The 24436-nt window shown below is 39.1% G+C and overlaps 1 protein-coding gene across 1 annotated transcript; it reads right to left on the reverse strand.

The window, feature by feature from the left end:
* Positions 1 to 6164: 6164 nt before the first annotated feature.
* Positions 6165 to 22703, reverse strand: LOC118575375 (zinc finger protein 431-like; the record flags this gene model as incomplete). The annotated part of the gene is made up of 4 exons (XM_036175968.1): positions 22607 to 22703; positions 9339 to 9465; positions 9084 to 9144; positions 6165 to 7779 (listed from the first exon to the last, which is right to left on the reverse strand). Coding segments are annotated over exons 1-4 (1830 nt in total), but the record flags the coding sequence as incomplete, so codon positions are not given.
* Positions 22704 to 24436: the final 1733 nt, after the last annotated feature.

Raw genomic sequence — 24436 nt, forward strand, 5'->3', positions numbered from 1 at the left:
GCAAAAAGCCTTGAGTACATTGCCAGGTGACAACTTCTTGAACATAATACCAATACTGCAAACTCTAACACTGACAATTAATAAATGGTACCTCATGGAATTGAACAGCATCTGTAAGGCAAAGAAAAGCATGCGGTGGTGGTGGTGGCAGCGGCACATGCCTTTAATCCCAGCACTTGGGAGGCAGAGCCAGGCGGATCTCTGTGAATTTGAGGACAGCCTGATCTACCAAGTGAGTTCCAGGAAAGGCGCAAAGCTACACAGAGAAACTCTGTCTCAAAAAAAGAAAGAAAGAAGAAAATAAAAAAGAAAAGCATTAATAGGACCAAATGGCAGCCTACAAAATAAGGAAAGGTCATCAACAACCCCCACATCAGACAAAATATATAAGAAACTGATTTCCAAAATATATAAAGAACTCAAAACCTAGACATCAACAAACTAAATTATTCAATTAAAAATGGAGGATAAATCTAAACAGAGAATATAAGTAAATTGGCTGCAACAACTTGGTTTGGTCCCAAATTTTAGCCCAAAAATGTGAGTTTTGCAACTCTGGGAAAGATGTCCTGACTACATGGGGAGTCAGGCAACACCTTGAGCTGCTTAGTACAGCTCTGATGGCTGAACTGCAAGGAGACAGTTCAGTCCTGGGGGGCAAGATATCCCAGACACCTTGAGCTGCTGAGAACTATGGTTCTGCCCTGAAGGTGTCCTGGACACCTGGAGCTGTTGGGCACAGGTCTGACTGCTGGAACTGCAAATAAGCAGTCCAACCCTGGAAGGGAAATTTTTCTGACTTCTTGAGAGAGTCATGCCTGGAACTGCTTCAGCAGGAAAGGGTATTGTGACTATTCAGGGAAAGTCATGAAATACCTGGTGTAAAGTTGAATGTACTCCCTGCAGGATATAGCAATCCCCTATATTAATAAACAGATCTTCTGTGGATTTATTGTGTTTGGGACATGTTCCTTACCCCAGCCCTCAAGATGCTGACACCTAACAGTGTCTTCAACAGACCAAAGTCCACTCCATCTTTCTATATGGCCAGCTTCTTTAGGATGCTGGAGAATAAAATAAAAACAGTGGAGTCCATGAGTATAGGTGCACTGTAGTGCTTCTCTGGTAGTTCATTGAGTTCCTTGGTCTGAAACAGGACTCTGGAATAACATATCTGTGGGTAAGAAATTCTGTAAATCCATTCATGGTTGTTTTGTGAAGCATTACATGTATGAAAGGAAAATCCATAATCAGAATAAGTTTCTACTCCAGTAAGGACCAAGAAATGTCCTTTCTACAGAGGAAGTGGTCCAATGTACTCAACCTGCCACAAGGTTGCTGGCTGGTCATGCCAGAAAATGGTGTCATATCTAGTATCAGTGATGATCTCTGATGGGCTGTTGGGTGATCTGGCACTCAGTAGCAGGGGTACCAAGAATACCCTTGGTGAGTGGAAGTTCATTTTGTTCAGCCCATGCACACATCCCATTTGTGCCATCATGGCCTCTTTGTTCATGGGCCCATTGGGCATTGACAGGAATGGCTGAAGAGAGAAGCTGACTGTCCACAGAAAGTCATCCTATCTATTTGATTATTGAACTCTTTCTCAGCTAATGTCACCTTTTGCTGAGCATTTACATGGGACACAAGTATCTTCACATTCTTTGCCATGAATAGAGATCTATGCACATACTTCTTCCTCATATGTCTTTCTCTTTTCACCCTTGTTCTTTCCAAGTCACCACCCAGCCAGGCCATTGCCTATGGACCATGAATCATTGACTATTTGCACATTAGGCCATGTCTCCTCCCAAACACCTGTGTACTTCCCACAGTGAAGATTTCCCCATCACCAGTATCTTTCATGCTTGTCCCAGAATGGAGTTGAAATACTACAGCTGTCCACTTCTGGGTGGTGCCTACACAATGTACAGAACCATCAGTAAACCAAGCCTTAGTCTTCTCTTCCTCAGTCAACCAATCATAGGGAACATACCCCCTGAGCCAAGAGGTGCATGCCTGGCAGCAGAAAGTATTGTAACAAGAGTAGAAACCAAACACATTTGGTCAACTTATTGATGTAGGTTGCTTGTGCCTTCAAAACCTGCTTGGGCTCAAGTGCTTATATACCACTTCCATTTGATAACTGATGGGTGGTTAGTGATTTAGACAGCACTTACCTAGCAAGTGTAAGGCCCTGGGTTCAGTCCTCAGCTCTGAAAAAGAAAAACAAACAAGCAAACAAAAAAAAAGATAAACGTTGGATTAAGACTAGGTTCTGGTGATGTTGTATTTCTCTTTGTGCTTGGTGGGGCCCCACAGGATAGTTCTTCTTGTCCATGACCCCTCAGCAGACCCTGAAATCTACACATCCTGACCCCATACCCATCTGCCTGAGACCCCCACAATTCCTGAGAATTGCAGACCAAGCCTCTGCTCCTATACAGGCCAGAGCTCCCATTAGGAGCAGAGAATTTCTGGGATCATACCCACGTAGGTATGGCCCTAGTTCCCATCCCTGGGCACCAGCATTTCCCAGGTAAGACTACCTAAATTGGCCCCAGTTGCTGGCCATTGGGTGGAGCTTCCACAGGAAGTTTTCCCTTCTCCAAATGCCCCAGAAAACCCTGGATTCTGTATGCCCTGCCCCGACACCCATCTGGCTGAGACCACCCCCCCTGCCACTTCCTGAGTCTTACTGACCAGCTCCCAGATCCCATCTAGTTCAGTGATCCCATCTGACTCAGAGAGCTCCCACCTTGCCAAGAGAGCTCTCATCAAGCCCAGAGGGTGCCAATCTAGCCCAGAGAGCTCCCACTTGGACAAGAGAAAGAGAACGCACACATTGTACAAAGACACATTATTGAACCAAGAGAAAACTCAGGAGACAGTGAATGTGCCAGCCCTGATTAGACCAAGAGTGGCTTTGATCTGCCCCCTCTTATTGAACCATGTGAGGCTTCCTGAAAAACCAAATCTGTCAGCTGTGACTGGACCAAGAGTGCTGATAAGACCAGGAATGAATCCACAAGGAGATGGGCAGGCGTCAAGGCAGAAGTACATACAACAAAATAATGAGCAATACAGCATCACCAGAAATGTGGGCTAAGGACAGAGATGGGCCTGATTACAGAGACAAATTGTTTTTCTTTCACTGGACTTTCTTGCATTTTTGACACTTCCTTCAAGGCCAAGGCTCATCTCTTTCACTGACTCTGATGCTAGGGACTAAGAGTGTTATTTTTGCACCAGTTTCAGAGTCAGGACATGTTTCCTTGTTTCGTTTCCCTGGCCCAGGTCCAAAATACAAGCCTTGTTTCTTTCCCTGGTCCTGGGCCCTAGGGACAGGATTCTATTGTCCTCTTCTGTGATTGGTTGGTTTCACAAATCAGTTGACCAGGGGCAGAGATGGCTCTGATTTGAGCCAAAGTGTGTTTCTTTCACTAGGCATATCTGAGCCATCTTTTTCTAGGTCAAGGCTCCAGAGTGAGGGTAGGTTTCTTTCGCCAACTCCTTACCCTTATAGTTTTGACAAAATAACTGATCAATGGCAATACATCACCTACCCTTAGAATGGTACTCATGAGACTGACACACAAGGATCATATATTCTAATGTATCCTTGACTAATTACTGACATTCAACCCAGTCTGGATAACAAACATTTCAAGTGCATTTGTTAATATTGGATATTAAAAATACAATCATGAACAAAAATCCATCACCCTTTTACAAACACCCTTACTTGGAAAGTATGATCATGAACTTCCTGAGAGTTAAATCACAATGAACTACTTCCATGATAGCCATCCCATTCTATACAAGGCAACATAAAATTACCTCTGAATAAGGGAAAGTGTTAAAATAACATGAACAAAAGCCACAGAAGGAATATAAGGACCACAAAATAAACTTTACTAATTGAATTTGCCACATATATCCCACACTTCAATATCTTCTCCACATGCTGCCAAATAGAAGCCACAATGGGTTCTTCACATCAGTCTTTGTACAATGAAAAGACTTAAAACAATTTTTTTTCTTTGTAACCTAAAACAACTGGGATGTCTGAAGTGTTAACCAAAGCTCATTCCCTGGACCAACATCAGGTTTTGGATAACTTCTAGTAATTCTTGCAACAAGAAGCTCCAAGGGTCTAAACTTCTTGGGAACCAGAATGCACATACATATACCCAGAGGAAGACACACACACACACACACACACACACACACACCATAATTAAAACAAAAACAAACCCTTAAACTAATTATCAATCATGAATGTTTTTCTGTTATCATTCTCATAACATGGGTTTTGAGGCATCTAAATGATTACAGAGTTTTTCTCCATCACGAATTGGTCCATGTAACAGAAAGCAAGCATGTAGTCTTGAAGTCTGAGAAATCTATCATTTTCAGTCTGTGATATCATTTGAGAAAATTTAGAAAATGGTACACTGCAGGAAGAAATCAGTCATGAGGGTTGGCCTGAGCATTTACATGTGCACACCATTTCCAATTTACACTTTTTGCTTTATGCTTTAGGACAAAACTGTGAATTCTTAGCTGCCTGTTTTAGCTGACATATCTGACACTTGTTTCCATGCCACTTTTAAGAGGCTCATATATTGCTGTGGATCCCAGGGCCAAATGAAACCCTTTTCTAAGTTCATATAGATATGTTCTATTATCAAAGCAACAGAAAAGGCATATCTATGAAATTTTAGATCAGAATTCATTATCCCATGTATTTGAACAGAAGTATGAAATCTAAAAGTGTTACTTATCATTTAAATTTACAGGCATTTTGTCTATATTAGTTGAAATATGTAAACACAATAAAAAGAGATACTATAATGCTTGAAAACATTATTGACACATTTTATATTTTTTTCTGAAATAATTAATTTTTTGATATTGAATGTAAGTATGTTGACTGAAGATCATAACTATATATATACATATGTATATATATTCAGATTTCCTTTGGTATGAGCTTCTTTCAGATATTCAAAGTAGAATGTTATATGGAAAGCCATTAAGAGACCATTACACACTAACTTTTACAGTTACAGAGTTACTTTGTGTTTTGACTAGGCATTACCACATTGATTATACTCATAGGGTTTCTCTCCAATATGTGATTTTATGTAGGGCTGTGTAAAGGCTTTACCGCACTGTTTAAATTCATAGGGTTCTTGTCAATTATGTGTTCTTTCATGAAATTGAAGAGTGTTGTGATGTACAAAGGCTTTACCACACTGATTAAAATTGTATGGTTTCAGTACAGTATGTGTTCTTTTATGCCTTTGAAGATGATACCCACATTGTATATATTCAAAGGGTGTCTCTCCCATATGTGTTCTTTCATGCAACTGAAGAGAATTGTGATGAGCAAAGGCTTTACCACATTGTTTACATTCATAAGTGTCAAAGAGAAAGATGTCAGGAACCAAACATGAAACATGGAATAGTACTAGCCAGGCAAGAGAACAAGTTACAAGACCACAGCCCTTCCCAAGAACACCTGTTGACTAACCAGAGGCTCCCAAAGATAAGAACACAATTCACAGTCAGGTGTCATGACAACCAAACGGAAAGAGCATTCTATTGTCAGGTAGCCTAGCAACAGAATAAATGGCCCCTGTCCAGTGACCTTAGCTGACATCTTGCAGTTGCACGATCTGCACTTCTCCCACATACTGCATCCCTTCCATATCCCTACCCTTCCCTCCTTCCTGTCCCCTCCCTTCCAATGCTATGTAAGTCTTGCTGAAAAAAAAATAATATTTGCAGCTTCATCAGAATCCTGTCTTGCTGTTGTCTCTCATGTCCCCTGTTCCTTACATTTGCTCCCACAGATGAGTTGCACCCGTTGAAACCTGGCTTGCTGGGGCACACAGGGTATCTCTCTAGTATGTGTCTCTTATGTACTTGTAGATGACTGGGCTGTGCAAATGCTATCCCACATTGTATACATTCATAGGGTTTCTCTCACATATGTGTTCTTTGATGCAACTAAAAATAATTGTGAACAGCAAAGGCTTTACCACATTGTTTACATTCTAGAGTTTCTATCCAGTATGTGTTCTTTCATGTAATTGAAGAGCACTGTGTCGAGTAAAGGCTTTACCACAATGATTACATTCATAGGGTTTCTCTCCAGTATGTGTTCTTTTATGTACTTGAAGGTGATTGGGCTGTGCAAAGGTTTTACCACATTGTTTACATTCATAGGGTTTCTCTCCACTATGTGTCCTTTCATGAATTTGAAGAGTACTGTTTTGAGCAAAGGCTTTACCACACTGATTACATTCATAGGGTTTCTCTCCAGTATGTGTTCTTTTATGTACTTGAAGGTGATTGGGCTGTGCAAAGGCTTTACCACATTGTTTACATTCATAGGGTTTCTCTCCAGTATGTGTTCTTTCATGTAATCGAAGAGCACTGTGTCGAGCAAAGGCTTTACCACAATGATTACATTCATTGGGTTTCTCTCCAGTATGTGTTCTTTTATGTACTTGAAGATGAGTGGAATGTGCAAAGGCTTTACCACACTGATTACATTCATAGGGTTTCTCTCCAGTATGTGTTCTTTTATGTACTTGAAGATGACCGGGATGTGCAAAGGCTTTACCACACTGATTACATTCATAGGGTTTCTCTCCAGTATGTGTTCTTTCATGTAATCGAAGAGCAATGTGTTGAGCAAAGGCTTTACCACACTGATTACATTCATAGGGTTTTTCTCCAGTATGTGTTCTTTCATGTAATCGAAGAGCACTGTGTCGAGCAAAAGCTTTACCACACTGATTACATTCATAGGGTTTCTCTCCAGTATGTGTTCTTTCATGTAATCGAAGAGCACTGTGTTGAGCAAAGGCTTTACCACAATAATTACATTCATAGGGTTTCTCTCCAGTATGTGTCCTTTCATGCATTTGAAGAGTACTCTTTTGAGCAAAGGCTTTACCACACTGATTACATTCATAGGGTTTCTCTCCAGTATGTGTTCTTTTATGTACTTGAAGATGACCAGGATGTGCAAAGACTTTACCACACTGATTACATTCATAGGGTTTCTCTCCAGTATGTGTTCTTTCATGTAATTGAAGAGCACTATGTCGAGTAAAGGCTTTACCACACTGATTACATTCATAGGGTTTCTCTCCAGTATGTGTTCTTTCATGTAATCGAAGAGCACTGTGTCGAGTAAAGGCTTTACCACACTGATTACATTCATAGGGTTTCTCTCCAGTATGTGTTCTTTTATGTACTTGAAGATGACCAGGCTGTGCAAAGGTTTTACCACATTGTTTACATTCATAGGGTTTCTCTCCAGTATGTGTTCTTTCATGTAATCGAAGAGCACTGTGATGAGCAAAGGCTTTACCACACTGATTACATTCATAGGGTTTCTCTCCAGTATGTAATCTTCTATGTACTTGAAGATGAATGGGCTTTGTAAAGGCTTTACCACATTGATTACATTCATAGGGTTTCTCTCCACTATGTGTCTTTTCATGCATTTGAAGAGTTCTGTTTTGAACAAAGGCTTTACCACACTGATTACATTCATAGGGTTTGTCTCTAGTATGTTCTCTTTTATGTACTTGAAGATGACTGGGCTTTGTAAAGGCTTTATCACATTGATTACATTCATAGTGTTTCTCTCCAGAATGTGTTCTTCTATCTAATTGTAGAATTTTCCAATGAGTAAAGGCTTTGCCACTTTGATTACATCCATAAGTTTTTTTAAATATATGTGTAGTTTCATGCCTGTGTTGTGCAAAGGTTTTACTACATTGATTATATTCATAGGATTTCTCTCCAGTATGTGTTTGTTCATGCCTTTGAGGATGACTATGACATTCAAAGGCTTTACCAAACTCAGTATATTCATGTGATTTCTCTGTAGTATGACTTCTTTTATGCCTGCAATAACAATTGAAACATTTAAAAGCTTTATCACATTCATTACATTGCTGAGTCTTTATATCTCCATGAATTAATTTTATTGTTTGGTCTAAATATAAAGAGAACTGAGATCTTAAGGTTTTAACATGTTATTTACACTCATGTTCATCCACTGCATTAAGGATGGCCTTGCATATTTGAATATGCCTGTGATGATAAGAGCTTTATTACCTGGCTCATATTTATGTCATCATTTTTCCTTGAGGTTTTTCACATATTTAAAGAGAATTTGGAGAATTTAGACATTTACCTCAGTTATTCCATTGATAAACTTTCTTATACTATGAGTCATGCTACATGTTCCAGATTAACCAGGACAAACCGAAGCATTTACACAGTCTTAGTACTCATAGGGCATTTCTGTGGTGTGCTTGTTGATCTATTCTGAACGAAGCTGGAAACCCTGTTGTTTGTAATCTTGAATCACATTCAACAAGTTTACTTAACATGGAACTACTATGTATCTTCTAATTGTTCTGATATGGAGAGATGTACATTGCTTCTTTCCATATTCTTATGTTCATAGAGCTTGTATGCAGAGTGACATATTATAACTATTAAAGAAACGATAAAAACAATAATATTTACACATTTCATTTACAGTTGGATTTTCTGTTTCTCATCAATATGTGGAATAGGGAATACTGTTTCTCTACAACAACTCCCCACCCCTTAACTCTTGACTCTAACTACCCATCTAACTAAAATTAGCAAAGACAGAACAACTATATGAGAAACTATACTATAGACTATTTGCTTATTGCAAGGTTGTGCATGTATTCTTATTACATATTCAATGAGTATATTTTTATTATATGAATACTAAGAAACTAAATGTATTTTCAGTTGTACAGCATAGCTTTGATGAAGCTATTATTCAAATGTTGATTTCTGTTAAGCTATTGATTTTTTGTCTTCCTTCTTAAAAGAATCACTTGCAAACACAATTCACTTTCTTGCCATTGAGGTACATGTGTTTATGAGCATTTATTGATCATCGATGCATTTTAAGCTGTGATAATTTACACTGCTTCATCTTATTAAAACTTCCAGATGAATTATATATATCCAGAGCCCATTTCTATCAGCTTTTACAAGAAAATTACCTTCCATGTTTTTGACAACTTTGACAATGTTCTTCAACTTTAAGATCTTCCCAATTGTAGCCTAAAATATAGGACAAGAATGATATATCAATTATAACAGGAAACTGAAAATTTTACATTAATATCTTCAGTGATCCTCAGAATGAAATCTGATTTATTCAGCTCATTCTTTCTCATTCTCAATCAGAATTGCAGAAGAGCACCAATAATCATTCAACGGGTGTCCCTTTATTTAAATTATGAAGGAAAATTTACCTATAGCAATGAGGTTCATATAGGTCTCCAGCATCACATCTTTGTAGAGATTCTTCTGTGAAGAATCCATCACTGCCCACTCTTCCTGAGTGATGTCGACATACACATCATTATAGGTCACTGCATTCTAAAATATGCCATACATAAATGTGAAATCCATATGTATAAAACAAAAAGCATGATACAACATTGTAAATGTGTGCTTCTTTGACAATATAGACACATAATTCTTGTGACTGCCACACGTATTTTATGACTCAGTCATTACAAAGAAATCATCAAGTTACTTCACAAACAAACTCAATAGGAGGTTTACAACAATTATTTATGAATGCTTAGAATTGGATATCGCCTTGGCAAGAGAAATGCCTATTAACAGAGTTAGAGAGACAAGAAAACACTTTAAGAGTATTGAATACACATCAGAGAAATTTCATGAACCATTACTAACTACAACAAAAATACGTAAGCTGGGTGTAATGGCTCATGACTTTAATCCCAGAACTTAGAAGGTAAAAGCATACATATGTGCTTCTGAGTTGAAAGTTAGCCTAGTCTATGTAATCAGTTGTAGAACAGCAAATAGTAAATATTAAGAACCCATCTGCACTTTAAACTTCCATCAAACAAGCAAAAACATAAGACGAACTCAGAGATTGTTTTACTGAAGTTCCTAGAAAGAGTTACACATTCACTCTAGTTCTGTATTCATCTTCTAAAAATCTGAATTGCTCCAGTTTAAGTTGTATTTTCATAAATCTTACTAAAATGGCTGTGCATTTAAACAGTTACAAATAGAAAGTTGATTACATTTGAAATATCATTGTTGGTCATAAATAATCAACACAGGGAAGAAGAGATGGTTGAGAAGTTAGGAGCTATTACTGGTCTTGTATATAGGGGGAATCATTTGCCAGTATTTATATTGGGGAATCACAAAACTGTTCATTGTTCCAAGCTTGTGGGTTCTAAGATTCTCTACAGTGAGACTACAGTGAGGTCCAGGCATATGTGTGGTGCATATCCATTTATTAAGAAAAAAGAATCATATTCATTAATAAACATCAAAAGTGCTGTGGATATCGCTCTGTGTAAATAAAGTTCTGATTGGCCAGTGGCCAGGCAGGAAGTATAGGCGGGACAAAAGAGTAGAGAATTCTGTGAAGTAGAAGACAGGAGGGAGACACTGCCAGCTGCCACCATGAAAAGCAACATGTAAAGACACTGGTAAGCCACAAGCCATGTGGCAAAGTATAGACTAACAGAAATGGGTTAATTTAAGATTTAAGAAGCAGATAACAAGAAGCCTGCCACGGCCATACAGTTTGTAAGCAATATAAGTTTCTGTGTGCTTTCTTGGTTGGGTCTGAGCGACTGTGGGACTGGCGGGTAAGAGAGATTTGTCCTGACTGTGGGCCAGGCAGGAAAACTCTAACTACATATGGCGTCCAACGTGTTGGCAAGAATTTCCACCTAAAACCTGAGAAAAAAGATTCTAAATTGGAGCTAAAAACAGCTTCCTAGTTGTCTCCCTCAAGTTAGCGGCAGCCTGCTGGTTTGAGCTACTATGGCAGGTTTCTGGCGTGTGTGTCTGACCTGCCCTGTGGCAGGAATGAGGAGTCTACAAGCAGCACTTTGCTCTGCTGCATGGTGGATTTAGCCTTTGCCAGTTTAAAAAAAAAAAAATTTCTAGGCTATGCGCTGCTTTGATAGAACTGCTTCTAATAGTTGATGGTACACATGGCTCCAGACCCAGAGCTGGGGGTAAACTGTACCACCGCCATGTTGGGAAGCTGAGGTGGGTGGAGCCAGCAGCCACAGTGGCGTTTCAATCTTACAAAGATGGATATTACACAGAGAATCTGGTTTATGTTGTCTTTGGGATTTTTAACCACAGAAAAAGATTTGATCATAAAAGCTGTTGAGTTAAACAAATATGTAAATTTTAAAGGTACCTTGACTTCGAAATTTGGATATAAGGATATGTTGCTTTGGAAAGGAGTCTCTGCTTTTGTTTCCACAGAAAGCCAGAGGTTGTGGATTTGTTCCAGATTAAGATATATCATGTTTGATCAGACAAGACCACCTGAAAGGTCTCCGATGACACCATGGCCCAGATGATCCGACATCCAGAATGGTTTCAAGGCAACTGGCTCAGAGGTTCACCCTCATGGACTACTCCATAATCCTAAAATTTTCTTTGTGTCCCCATAAGATACAGCGCCCCCCTCCAGCAGGAAGTAGTAAGAGAAACTACGCCCACATTCCCAAAATTATCAAGCTGGCTTTGGAGATGGAATTGGCTCACTCCTTCTCTAAACCCAGACATATTGCTAAAAAAAAAAAAAAAGGTTCTTGTGTCCCATATCAGAAGAGCCCTAAGGTGTGGGACAGAAAAAAACCAATATTTTTCTTTAAAGCAGTTTGATTATAAATGAGATCTCTTTCTAAAGAAGAAAAGGGGATATGATACAGATATAATAGGATGAAAGTGTAGATTAAGGAACTTACTTCTAAAGAACAACAACTTGTAAAATGTTTTACATTGGTATATATTTTAGTTTATTGATACAAACTTAAAGTTAATTTTGTTATACTGTGTGTATAATTCTAATCGTGTTTAAGTATTATGTTTGTATAGCTCATTTTAAATTGAAATGGATATTTGAAAATAGATTAATAATTAGTCATCTATGATAATCATACTCATAGCCATGTTAGTTAAGTCTTCTAGATATACATAGACATATTTCAGATAGATAGGTAATCTTCAAATACTTCAAAGACCTTCAGAATATGGCATTTAAAATATTTTTAAAATTTAGAATTTCTGGACAGTGAGACATGTCTGCTACTGGCAACACCGATTTACTTCAGAGACAAGGATGGGCATTAAAGACACTTCATATCTTATCTTCACCTTGGTAAAAATAGCCATTTGGGCAAGAAACTGTTCTTGCCTGGACTGCTTGCTTAACTGGACATGCAGGACCCATAGAAATGTGACCACTGAACTTTGCTTGACAAAATGGTCCTTCAGGTTCCTGCTTCACAGAGGAAACTGCCAGACATTCTACAGGACACTGAGAGAAGTGACCAAGAGACTCTAGCCCTGTGGGCTGAAGACAAATGCCCCAACTTTACAAGGGAACATTAAGTGACTGTCCAGGCTGCCAGCTGTCTCTGTCTACCCTGCAAGACTCCTGAAAAAATGCTTACATCCTTCTCCCAGTTCTTAGGTAATATTATATCCTTCTGAGGTCTTTGATGTGGTTGAAGACTAGATCGTTATAATTTCCTCAATTATGATAAAAGATAAGTTAGATATAAAACCTTAGACTCACAAATATAAAATAGATAGGACATCATCTTTAATATTATAACTGTAATTCTTGCTTGATAATTGTTTGTTATATGTAATTGTACTATGTAAAAGTTAAAACCTTCCTTAAAAAAAAAAGAAAAGGGAAGTGCTGTGGATATCGCTCTGTGTAAATAAAGTACTGATTGGCCAGTGGCCAGGCAGGAAGTATAGGCGGGACAAAAGAGTAGAGAATTCTGGGAAGTAGAAGACTGGAGGGAGACACCGCCAGCTGCCGCCATGAAAAGCAACATGTAAAGACACTGGTAAGTCACAAGCCATGTGGCAAAGTATAGACTAACAGAAATGGGTTAATTTAAGATAGAAGAAGCAGAAAACAAGAAGCCTGCCACGGCCATACAGTTTGTAAGCAATATAAGTTTCTGTGTGCTTTCTTGGTTGGGTCTGAGCGACTGTGGGACTGGCGGGTAAGAGAGATTTGTCCTGACTGTGGGCCAGGCAGGAAAACTCTAACTACAGTGGTGGGTATTGGGTTCCCTGAAATATTCTGTGCTCCCTGAAACAAACATATCTGGGGTCAGAGAACACTAGAAAAAAGCCAAAAATGGTGGCTAGAAAATTGGAAGAGTAAGCCACAACAGAAGTTGGGTGGTAGTGGTGCACTCCTTTAATCCCAGCAAAGGGAGGCAGAGCTAGCCGGATCTCTGAGTTCAAGGCCACTTTAGAAACTGCTAAGCATGGTGACCCACACCTTTAATCCCAGAAACCCAACCTTTAATCCCAGGGAGTGGGGGCAGAAAGAGAAAGGTGTATAAGGCGTGAGGACCAGGAAATAGTAAAGTAAAGCATGTAGTTAGTTAAGCATTTAGTTAGTTAAGCATTTGGCTGGTTTAGTGTTCAGGCTTTGGAGCAACACAGTTCAGCTGAGATTCATGTGGAGGAGGACTCAGAATCTTCCAGGCTGAGGAAAAAGGATCCCCTGAGGAACTAGCAAGGTGAGATAGGTGCGTCTTGTTCTGTGTTTCTGATCTTCCAGTGTTCACCACAATAACTGACCTCGGGTTTGATTTCATTAATAAGACCTTTTAAGATTCCTGCCACAGAAAAGCAACTAGCATGGAGAATGCAACACTCTTGTGATCTAATGCCTCAGAAGGCTCAGGCACTATTAGAGTCATGAATACTGCATACTAGAAGAGAATGACATCCTCTGCTGAATTTCAAATTTCAAGATGGTGGGTAAAGCTCAGCAAAACAACATATACTTGACATGTACAAAAACATATTGTCTTCTTATAAGATCAAAGAACACGTTAAATCTTCCCAACATACAAATGACACAGAAAACCCATTCTCATTCCAAAGAGGAATTGAGACAGTGAGGAAAGAAAACGGGAAGATTAAAACCCCGCAGGACAACAACCAAATCTAATAGTTCTGTGCCAGACACATGGGGCTTCATTTTCAAAGGGCTTAGATTTCTATCTCCCCACAACTTTCCATTCATTTCTCTCTTTGGTTACTTCTACTCCATTTATGCAGCTTGTTCTCCATGAAAGATGACTCATAGCCTAAGTATCTCAACATCTTATGGTCTCAAAGTCCAACCCAAATGATAGAGGTTCTTAAAAATAAATAAATAAATCTCTTACATAAATTTATGAAGGCACAAAAAATTGGAGAAAAGAAATAAAGCCAGGAAAAAAACAAACAAATAGTTGAAGGAAACAAATAAAACTGTTTAAGACCTCAAATGAAAACTGAAACATTAAAGAAAACAGAAACAGAAGTTATTACACAAATGAAAAATTAAGGACTAAAAACAGGAAGTACAGAACCAAGTTTCACCAATAAATTAGAGAAATAGAAGAAGGAATATCAGGCACTAGGGATACAATAGAAGAAATAGACACATCAGTCAAAGAAAATGTTCAATAAAGAAATTTCTTGACACAAAACAACCAGGTAATCTGGGAAGACGTGTTTCAGGGACTATGTGGGTCCAGCTCTCAAGAGCCCCATCCTAGGGTCCAGAAACAGTGTATAACCAGTGGGTAATTTAATCTTTCATGACAGGAAATGAATCTACATACACTAAACTTTTATTCCATACACCTTATTCTTCTGAGCCAGTTTCTTTGTCTGAACTCCTATTCTGCACTCTTACCTAGCATCTTTCTTGCCTGATTCATTTCTACATTTATCTCCTTTCACCTGTAAGTTCTATCTTAACTCTCTCATCTCAGTTCTGCCCCATCTATGTTCTCATCCATCTAGTTCTTTTCCATATTAGCTCCTCTCCCATCTCCTTCCTTCTCATCTTGTTCTAATCTGGCATCTTCCATCTTGTTGCTCTAGTACTCTCTTCTAGCCCTTCAATCTAGTTCTTTCCCATTTCAGTACATTCCTCTCCAGTTCTTAACAGTCTAGTTCTTCTACCCTCTTTTCTCTTTTCTGACCAACCCACTCTGAAAATAAAACCTCACTTTTATTCCTTTGACCCTTATCTCTCCAAGATATCCCTTCTCCTGCTGTTTCTGGCAAGTATGTGCAGACATTAGACAACTTGGCTAGGCAAGTTCCATCATGGCTAGATGTACTTAAGTATGAATCCTTTAGTTCTGAGTTAATTGTTAAAGATGAATCTAAAATGCAGGATAAGACTTTAGAAATGAGAAAGTTAAACTTAATCAACACATGTACCAGGTTTCCTCAAACAGGTATTCTGGATACTTAAGTCAGTTTCTAGAGAGTACATATCTATCTCTGATTAGACACATTTGCCCTTCTTGGGATGTTCCTGGCTGCTAAAGATAATAATGACAGAAGGGCCTGAAATTAGGGATCCTGGCTAAGTTACTGCTCAGAAAATTATCTACATATTCCTTTAGTAGAGGGAAAATTGTGCCCAGTGAATGATGGAAATGCTACAAGAGCACATGAGAAATTCATATCAGGAAACAGCTAATAATCAAAAGACAAGATTACCAAGACTCTTGAGCCTCAGCTTGATCTCTGGAAGGCCTTTTGGTTCTTCAGATATTACCTTGCCATAATCAGCTTAAATCTTACTTCACTTATTTTTATGGTTTTCAAAAATTATGCAAAGATCAAACCTATGAATGACAAAAATAGAGGAAAGTGATAGAACACAGCTCCAATGTCCAGTAAATATTTTTAATAAAATTATCTAATATTTTTTTCTTAATTTAAAGGAGGTGTTGATGAAGGTACAAAGAAGCATGAAAAACACCAAATAGATTGGGCCAGAAAAGAAAGTCTCCTTGTCACATAATAACCAAATCACTATTAATACAGAACAAAGAAAAAATATTGAAAGCTCCAAAGTATAAAACCAAGTAGTGTATATAGGCAGACCTATGAGAATTATACCTCACTTCTTAATGGCGAGTCTCAAAGCCATAAGGGCTTGGACACATTCAAAGCAGGATCTAACTAATCACAGATAACTATATCCAGAAAGTTTTCAATCACCATAAATATAGAAAATGAGATATTTCATAATAAAGTCAAATTTAAACAATATCTAAGTACAAATCGCACCTTAGAGGGGGTTTTTAGTAGAAAATATCTAACCCAAGGAAGCTAACTATACACATGGAATCATAGTAAAAAGAATAATATCACATTAGCAAAGCCAAAAGGGAAACACACAACATTAACACGAACACAAACTAACATACTCTGATGCACATACCATAATCACCATGAATAACAACAACATCAACAACAAATTAAAAGATATTAATAATTATGATTCCTGATTTCTCTCAATATGAAATACATCAGTTCCCCAATGAAGACACAAATTAATAATACAGATTAAAAAAATCCATCCTTCCACTGCATAAACAAAACATTACAATATCAAGGATAGAGATTACCAATATGTGAAGGCTGGAAAAAAACATATTTAAAGCAATTGGAACTAAAAAGCACACTTGTGTAGCTATTTTATTATCTAACAAAATTGACTTCAAACAAAAATTAATTAAAAGTGATGTGGATGAATACTCCTTAGTCATCCAAGGTAAACTCCACCAATATGACATTTCAACTATTAATATCTATGCCCCAAACACAAGACCACCCACTTAAGTAAAAGATATACTTCTACAGATTAAATGACATATTTACTCTCACACAGTCTTTGATAGTGGTAGACTAGAATACACCACCCTCACCAGTGAACTGGTCATCCAGACAAAAACCAATGGAGAAATATTGAACCTTATGGATTTTCTTCAGAGAGGAGGATGGGCATTGAAGTCACTTCATATGGAGTTTATCTTAACCTTGGCAAAAATAGCCATTTGGGCAAAAAACTGTTCTCGCCTGGACTGCTTGATCAACTGGACATGCAGGACCCAGAGAAAAGTGACCACTATAATTTGCTTAAAAAAATAGTCCTTCAAGTTCCTGCTTCACAGAGGAAACTGCCAGACATTCTACAGGATACTCAAAAAAGTGACCAAGAGACTCTAGCCCTGTGAGCTGAAGACAAATGACCCAACTTTCCAAAAATCATTAGGTCCCTGTCAGGGCTGCCAGCTGTCTCTGTCTACCCTACAAGACTCCGGAAATTTTCTTCCATCTTTCTCCTAGTTCTCAGGTAATATTATATCCTTCTGAGGTCTTTGATATGGCAGAAGACTAGATAGATATAATTCCTCTATTGTGATAAAAGATAAGTTAGATATCAAACCTTAGACTCACAAATATAAGATAGATAAGGTATCTTCTTTAATATTATAACTGTAATTCTTGCTTGGTAATTGTTTTGTTATATATAATTTTACTATGTAAAAGTTAAAACCCTCCTTTTTAAAAAAAAAGAAAAGGGGAAGTGCTGGGGATATCACTCTGTATAAATAAAATGCTGTTTGGCTAGTGGTCTGGCAGGAAGTATAGGTGGGACAAGAGAGAAGAGAATTCTGGGAGTTGGAAGGCTGGAGCAGAGAGACAAGGCCAGCTGCTGCCATGAAAAGGAAGATGTAAGGTAATGGTAAGCAATGAGCCATGTGGCAAAATATAGATTAATAAAAATGTGTTAATTTAAAAAAAAAGAAATAGATAACAAAAAGCCTGCCATGGCCATACAGTGTGTAAACAATGTAAGTTTCTATATGTTTACTGGGTTGGTTCTGAGTGTCTATGGGCCTGGTGGATGAGAGAGATTTGTCCTGACTATGGGCCAGGCAGAAAAAAATCTAACTACAATGGGCGTGGTAAGAATTAAATCCAGATCTTCTAGAAGAGTAGTCAGAGTTCTTTAACTACTGAGCCATCTTCCCAGCACCATCATTCAGTACATAAACTACAATTCTAAATGGTGGCTTTAGAACTGGAGACAGAGTTTACTTTCTCCTTCCTTGGTGTTTGGGCATTGAAGTTTGTGTTTCCCTTTTAAGTATCCATTTCATTAATATTTGAATTTGAATAGATTTAACAATGAACCTGTCAGTGGTAGCGTATGCCTTTAATCTCAGCACGTGGGTGAAAGAGAAAGGTGGATCTTCATGAGTTCAAGACCAGCCTGGTCTCCAAAGTGAGTTCCAGGAAAGGGGCAAAGCTACATAGAGAAACCCTGTCTCAAAAAAACCAATAAATAAATAAATAAATGAATGAATGAATGAATGAATAAATAAATAAATAAAAATAAAGGAATGAATGAATGCCTACTAGACTGAATGAATAAGTAGCATTACACTAACTAACAGAAATGTATCAGCATGATCCAAACAAATAACCTAATCTCGCCATGTATCTAAGAGCTCATAGTATTTCACAAATTTTTTATCATCACTAACTTCTAACCCTATGTTTCACTGTTCCCATGTTCTTTAGCTTTACACAATATTAAATGTATTTTCTGCAAATGTCTATGACCTGGTACTGAAGGATTTGCTAAGGGTATTTCAGATATGTAGAGTATAAATTGAAACTTTGAAATTAAAAGCATATAAATTTAATTGGCTAGGAATGCCAGTGTATTAGTCAGGGTTCTCCAAAGTCACAGAACTTATGCAATGAATCTCTCTCTCCCCCAAGAAATAGCCAGTCAGGACATTTGTGGATCATCTAAAATTGATTATACCACTCCACATCGCTCATCTCAAATTCTGTTGAAACAGGAAAGCTCTCACCCTCTGTCCTGTCCTTCCCTTTCTGGCCTTTCAATTCATCAGCTTCCAAGATGCACAGTGAACCCCATTCTTGCACAGGTCCCTCTTCATGTTTATGTCCCTCAAAAAACTCAAAGAGATGGGGGGACACTCATTAACTGCTCTATTCTTTCCTTCTCACTGGTTCTAGCCTAGAAGAAGATACAGGACACTCTTTCCAATACTGGGCAGCAGAAACAGGTTTAGGTGTTCAATGAGACTCTCCATTACATAGCATGAGGCCAGCTTGGACTTCAGGAGACACTGATCTACTCAGAAAGATCAACAGCTCTTGAGAGAGAAGGAATGAAAGAATTAATGGCCTGGACACATTAGAGAATGGGAACAAAGAGATAAGAGCAGTATTGCTCTTAAAATGTTAAAAATACCAATAAGTGATATTTTCAAGTGATAAAAATAATGAATTTTTCAAGAAAAAAATCTTAGCTATGCCAGGGGGTGGTGGCACATACCCGTAATCCCAGCACTCCAGAAGTAGAGGCAGGCAGATCTCTGTAAGTTTGAGGCCAGCCTGGGCTACAGATTGAGTTCCAGAAAAGGTTCTAAAGATACACAGAGAAAACATGTCTCAATAAAACCAGAAAACAATAACAAATCAACCTTAGCTACATTGACCTTAAAAAGGAGTGGACCTTTCTTTAGTGGAGTGAATATCATTAATAAGAGCTAGGTTGATCTTCCCATATGCACTTGCTGGCTACTGAGATCTGTACTCTGACACACAGTTGTAGTCAGGGGCCTTTTTCTTCATCCTCTGAGCTGACAAAACTGTGTCAAGCAGGACTGAACATAGCTGCATAGGAGAGTTACCTAATTGATAATTCAATATCATTTGGTACAAATTGCCCTTCCCAAATTGAACACAAACCAATCTGGTCTGTCTTCATTCACAAGGCATCAATCAGTACATGCTGGGAAATTTAAAAAAAAATCACTCCCCATGCTACAATCAGGTTTGTTTTCATAATGGTGACTCCAGTAGCTGATTACCTACCCAGGTTCCCCTAGCAGTGTAAACAATGAACTATCCCTTCTATTCTGGTCTGAAGGTAGAAACCATGTTCCACATGCAAATCCTTTTCCTTTAACAGCAATAGATATGCAACTGCATGACTCAAATGGGTAATTTTGAAACACTGAGGTGTTTGAGGTGGTGAAACCATTTAATATGAGATTTTTAATGTGTAGTATACAGGACAGCATAGTCATTGCCATAGAGAGCAATAGACTGGGACCAAGGTCATTGGTGTCAACACAAGTGAGCTTGTGTCATATACATTTTTCTAACAGGATTGAAATGCAATTGTTCTAGAATTAAAACACCTTCCAAGGGAGAAATCACCCCACACACTTCAGAGACAAATGAAGAAAAATCTACTTAATGATAGCGTACATCCATCTGCAGCTAATGCTAAAAGAGGAGCCAGCCTAAAAGAGCCATTGCATTCCACATAAGCTAATCATCCTTGTGACAGTTAGGTTCAGTCTTCAGGTTACACTTTCAGCAATTTAAATAGGGACAGAAGACTGCAAGTCTACTCACTTAGACAGAGGGGACTTACATAGGAAATACATTTCCAAAATTATTTGTTTTTGTTGTTGTTATTGGTTTTTGAGACTGGCTTTCTCTGTGTAGCTTTGGAGCCTGTCCTGGAACTCACTCTGTAGCCCAGGCTGGCTTCAAGCTCACAGAGATCCTTCTGCCTCTGACTCCCAAGTGCTGGGATTAACTGCATGCACATCCTTTGCCCAGCTCCAAAATTATTTGTTAAGTACCCCAGTAATGTGAAACAGCAGGATCTTCTTCAGTGACAGGGTTCTGAGGTGAAGGTCACAAAAGATGAGAAAGAGAGGAAAAGTATAAGGTAGAAAATATAAAAGCTGAGGTGTGGAGGTCTTACACTAAATATGTCTCATATCACCTAAGCTTCTTAAGAAGAATAGCACGTTCGATACTACTTCTAGAGGTGAAATGAAAGGAAATGGGGAAGTACTAGAAAGTATCAAACAATGGGACAGACTCAAAGAGGAGGCTAATCAAGCAATGCTGCACAAGGAAAAACAGGGTATCTCAAGAACATTACTGGGCTGGAGAGATGACTCAGAGGTCCTGAGTTCAATTCCTAGAACCCACAATGTGGCTCAAAAACATCTGTAATAAGATCTGACACCCTCTTCTGTATACATAATAAATAAATATTGCCTTTTTGGTTCTTTTGATTTTTAAAGCCAGGGTTTCTCTGTGTACCTTTGCACCTTTCCTGGAACTCACTTGGTAGCCCAGGCTGGCCACAAACTCACTGAAATCCACCTGGCTCTGCCTCCTGAGTGCAGGGATTAAAGGCATGAACCACCACTGCCTGGCAATAAATAAATAATTCTTAAAAAAAAGAACATTACTGACTAAGCACACAATGAACTGTGGACTGATAAATATAGCCCCATGTTTGGGAAGGAGTTGATTTCTCAGAATCTGAAGTAACCCCACCACAAATGTCCTGGTTCCAGACCATTGCTAGCTCTTCAAATCATATTCTTTGTTTTCAGAAAGGAGTTCTATTTTATTATCAGTACACCAGGCCCTGATGGAAAGCTTCTTAGTCCAAGGTCCAAGACACAAGAATTTTCCTAATCTATGCCTGAGGGCATAAATGAAAGCCATGCTTGATCAGGTAATTCCTTAACACATTAGTGTTTTATTTTTCTTTTATTCTTATTTTCTTTTTTTTGTATTTTCAAGACAGATTTTTACTGTGGAGATTTGGAGCCTGTCCAGGAACTTGCTCTGTATATCAGGCTGGCCTCAAACTCACAGAGTTCAACCTGCCTCTGCCTCCTGAGTGAGTGCAGGGATTAAAGATGTGCACCCGCACCATCATCCTCATCCTCATCATCATCACCACCACCACCACCACCAGGCTAGTGTTTTACTTTTCAAATAAGTGGACATATTTGTCATATTGTCTATCTGGCAGAACTATGCTTTTCTCAGAAAGAAAACTGGAACTTTATGGCATACCAGGATATAAAGTTGGTTGTTACCCTGTAATGCCTCAATGAGCAGCTTGTTATAGTCAGATTATTTGATTCAGTGGCTTATTTTAAATAAGCAGTGTCTTGTTTGTAATGTTTTGGAGCCAAACAAATGTGTATCCTACTGTCCTAATCTCTAACAGCCCTGACTCAATACACTTACCTTTGAGGCTTCTTTTTTTATTTTATTTTATTTTGTTTTTATTCTTTTTTTTTTGAGACAGGGCTTCTCTGTGTCATTTAAATGCCTGTCCTAAGGGTTGGGGATTTGGCTCAGTGGTAGAGCGCTTGCCTAGAAAGCACAAGGCCATGGCATGGGTTCTGTCCTCAGCTCTGAAAAGAAAAAAAAAAAGAAAGAAAATGCCTGTCCTGGATCTGTAGACCAGGCTGGCCTTGAACTCAAAGAGAACTGCCTGACTCTCCCTTCCCAGTGCTGGGATTAAAGGCATGTGCCACCCTCACTCAGCACAAAGATGTTTGGAAACACAGCTCCCTGCACAAAATTCTGTGAGCAGATTCAGCCCACAGAGCAAAGTTATTCAGAGGCCTTCCCCTGGTTCCAGGGAGATTCAAGTACCACGTGGGTCTTCACAGGACAGGGCTTCTGCAGCCGGGTTCCCACCTAGATCAAAGGAAGACTCACCACACTGGATTCCACACCTCACCATCTACTCCACCCCATCTGGGGACAGCAGCCCCTCACTCACCAAATCATGGGTTCCCAGCTCGACCATGCTCTCAGCTCCCTACAGAAGGACTCACCGCACACCACAAAAACTGCTGGAACCAGCTCTTCTTCAAAGCCAAATCTGAAGCCAGTGTCCGGAAGGACCCTGCCGGTTACAGTGTGCTTAAAGACACAGCACAATGGTTCCTGACCCTCCCTTCCACCCCAAACAAAGACATTTTCTAAAAGAGCAGAGATTTCAATATTAACAGCACTTGCCCTTGGCTCCAATAGCTGACCCTGCTTTCTTCCTGCTCTCCATGGGAACTTCTCCTTCTTCCCCCAGGACACTAAGTGGCTAGCTAGCTAGCTTGTACAAACCACTAAACTATATAGGGCAGAGTGATTCCTTGTCACACAGGTAAAAGGGATCCCGGAATATTAACAACTAAAGAGAGATTTAAAGACACACAAGGAGAATGTTTATTATATGACTCACTGCTGACATCAGGTGAACTGAAGGTACTTTGTACCTGGTTGGCACAGGGACTTCTGACTACCAGCCAACAAAAGTAGGAACTTTATCACAACCAAGAAAATAGCACCATTGCATTAGGAATTTTATTCTGGAAGTGCAGAGTCAACTATTGGCAAATAAATAATAATAGAGTAGTCGTCATGGATGTTAGTAGTTATGAGGTGCTAGGAACATGTCCCGAACACGACAAGACCATGGGAGAGTTTTATTAATGAGGACAGAGGTGACAGGCCTGCATGAAACACACGTGGGTGAGGAGAGAAGGGGGAGGGGGAGGCAGGAGGAGGAGAGAGCTCATGCAAGGTTGCACCAGGTTTTTAATGGTTGGGCCGCGCATGTGTACAGGGACTCCTGTGGGTACTCCACGCATGCGCGTAGATTACATGGGTGTGTGCGCTTTATGCAATCATGTAAGGCCACAGAGTCCCGGTCCCATGAGATGTCTGGCTATTCTACACCGGAAATAGTTAGGCGGTCTGCCAGGCAAGCCCAACCGTGTGAACGTGTAATTATCTATCATTCCTGACTCTCATGTTTTTTAAAAAAAGAAAAAAAATGTGGATAGATGGGTATGGGATGCCATTTCTCTCAAAGACTGCTTCAGGCTGAATGATGGACGTTGATTGGTTTTTTGGGGGTAGATGGAGAAGCCGTCTCCTGAAGTTCTGGGATGAAATTCTGTAGCTGTGTTCGTCCTCCATGATGTGGCTGGGAACCTTCTATCTGACAAGACACTGGTGACATAAAAATCTTAGAGAAAAGACTCATTATTATTTTGTTTTTGGAGTTGACATTTATCTGAGGTAGATCTGTCTGGTCTGTCTGGTTGGAGACATGTTAAAGGTGGCTGTGATGTTTAAGTACTCTGCTTAATTTTTATCTGAGACAAGCCTTATTTAAGGCAGTTTATTTAAGGCACCTGTTTGTTTTGCTAGTTTAGCGTTTGGGAAACACAGGTGATCAGTTACTGAGTATTGAACAGTGACAAACTGTTATATCCTTACCGCCTGGATTTTTGACGGTCCCTTTTGCCTCCGGCTCTATGTGGCCCTAGTTGGGAAATTCCTCTGGAGTTGGTGACAAGGCAGTGGATCCTGGTGTCCTCTGGAGCTTGAGAGTGGAAGAGAACTTATTTTTTTGAATTAGGGACAAGGCAAAGATCGTGGCCCTGTCTGTATGCACATGAGAAACACAGGCGGTAACTTTGAAATGAGACAATGAGCTCTTATCTTAGTTGGAAATCTTTCTCATTAAGTAACTCTGAAAGTACAATTAAATCTGGTGAGGTAAGTAAGGCTGTCCTCTGTTCCCGACAATACAAAGGAGGAGTGA

This window comes from Onychomys torridus, unplaced genomic scaffold, assembly GCF_903995425.1.
Source record: "Onychomys torridus unplaced genomic scaffold, mOncTor1.1, whole genome shotgun sequence".
Taxonomy (NCBI): Eukaryota; Metazoa; Chordata; class Mammalia; order Rodentia; family Cricetidae; genus Onychomys; species Onychomys torridus.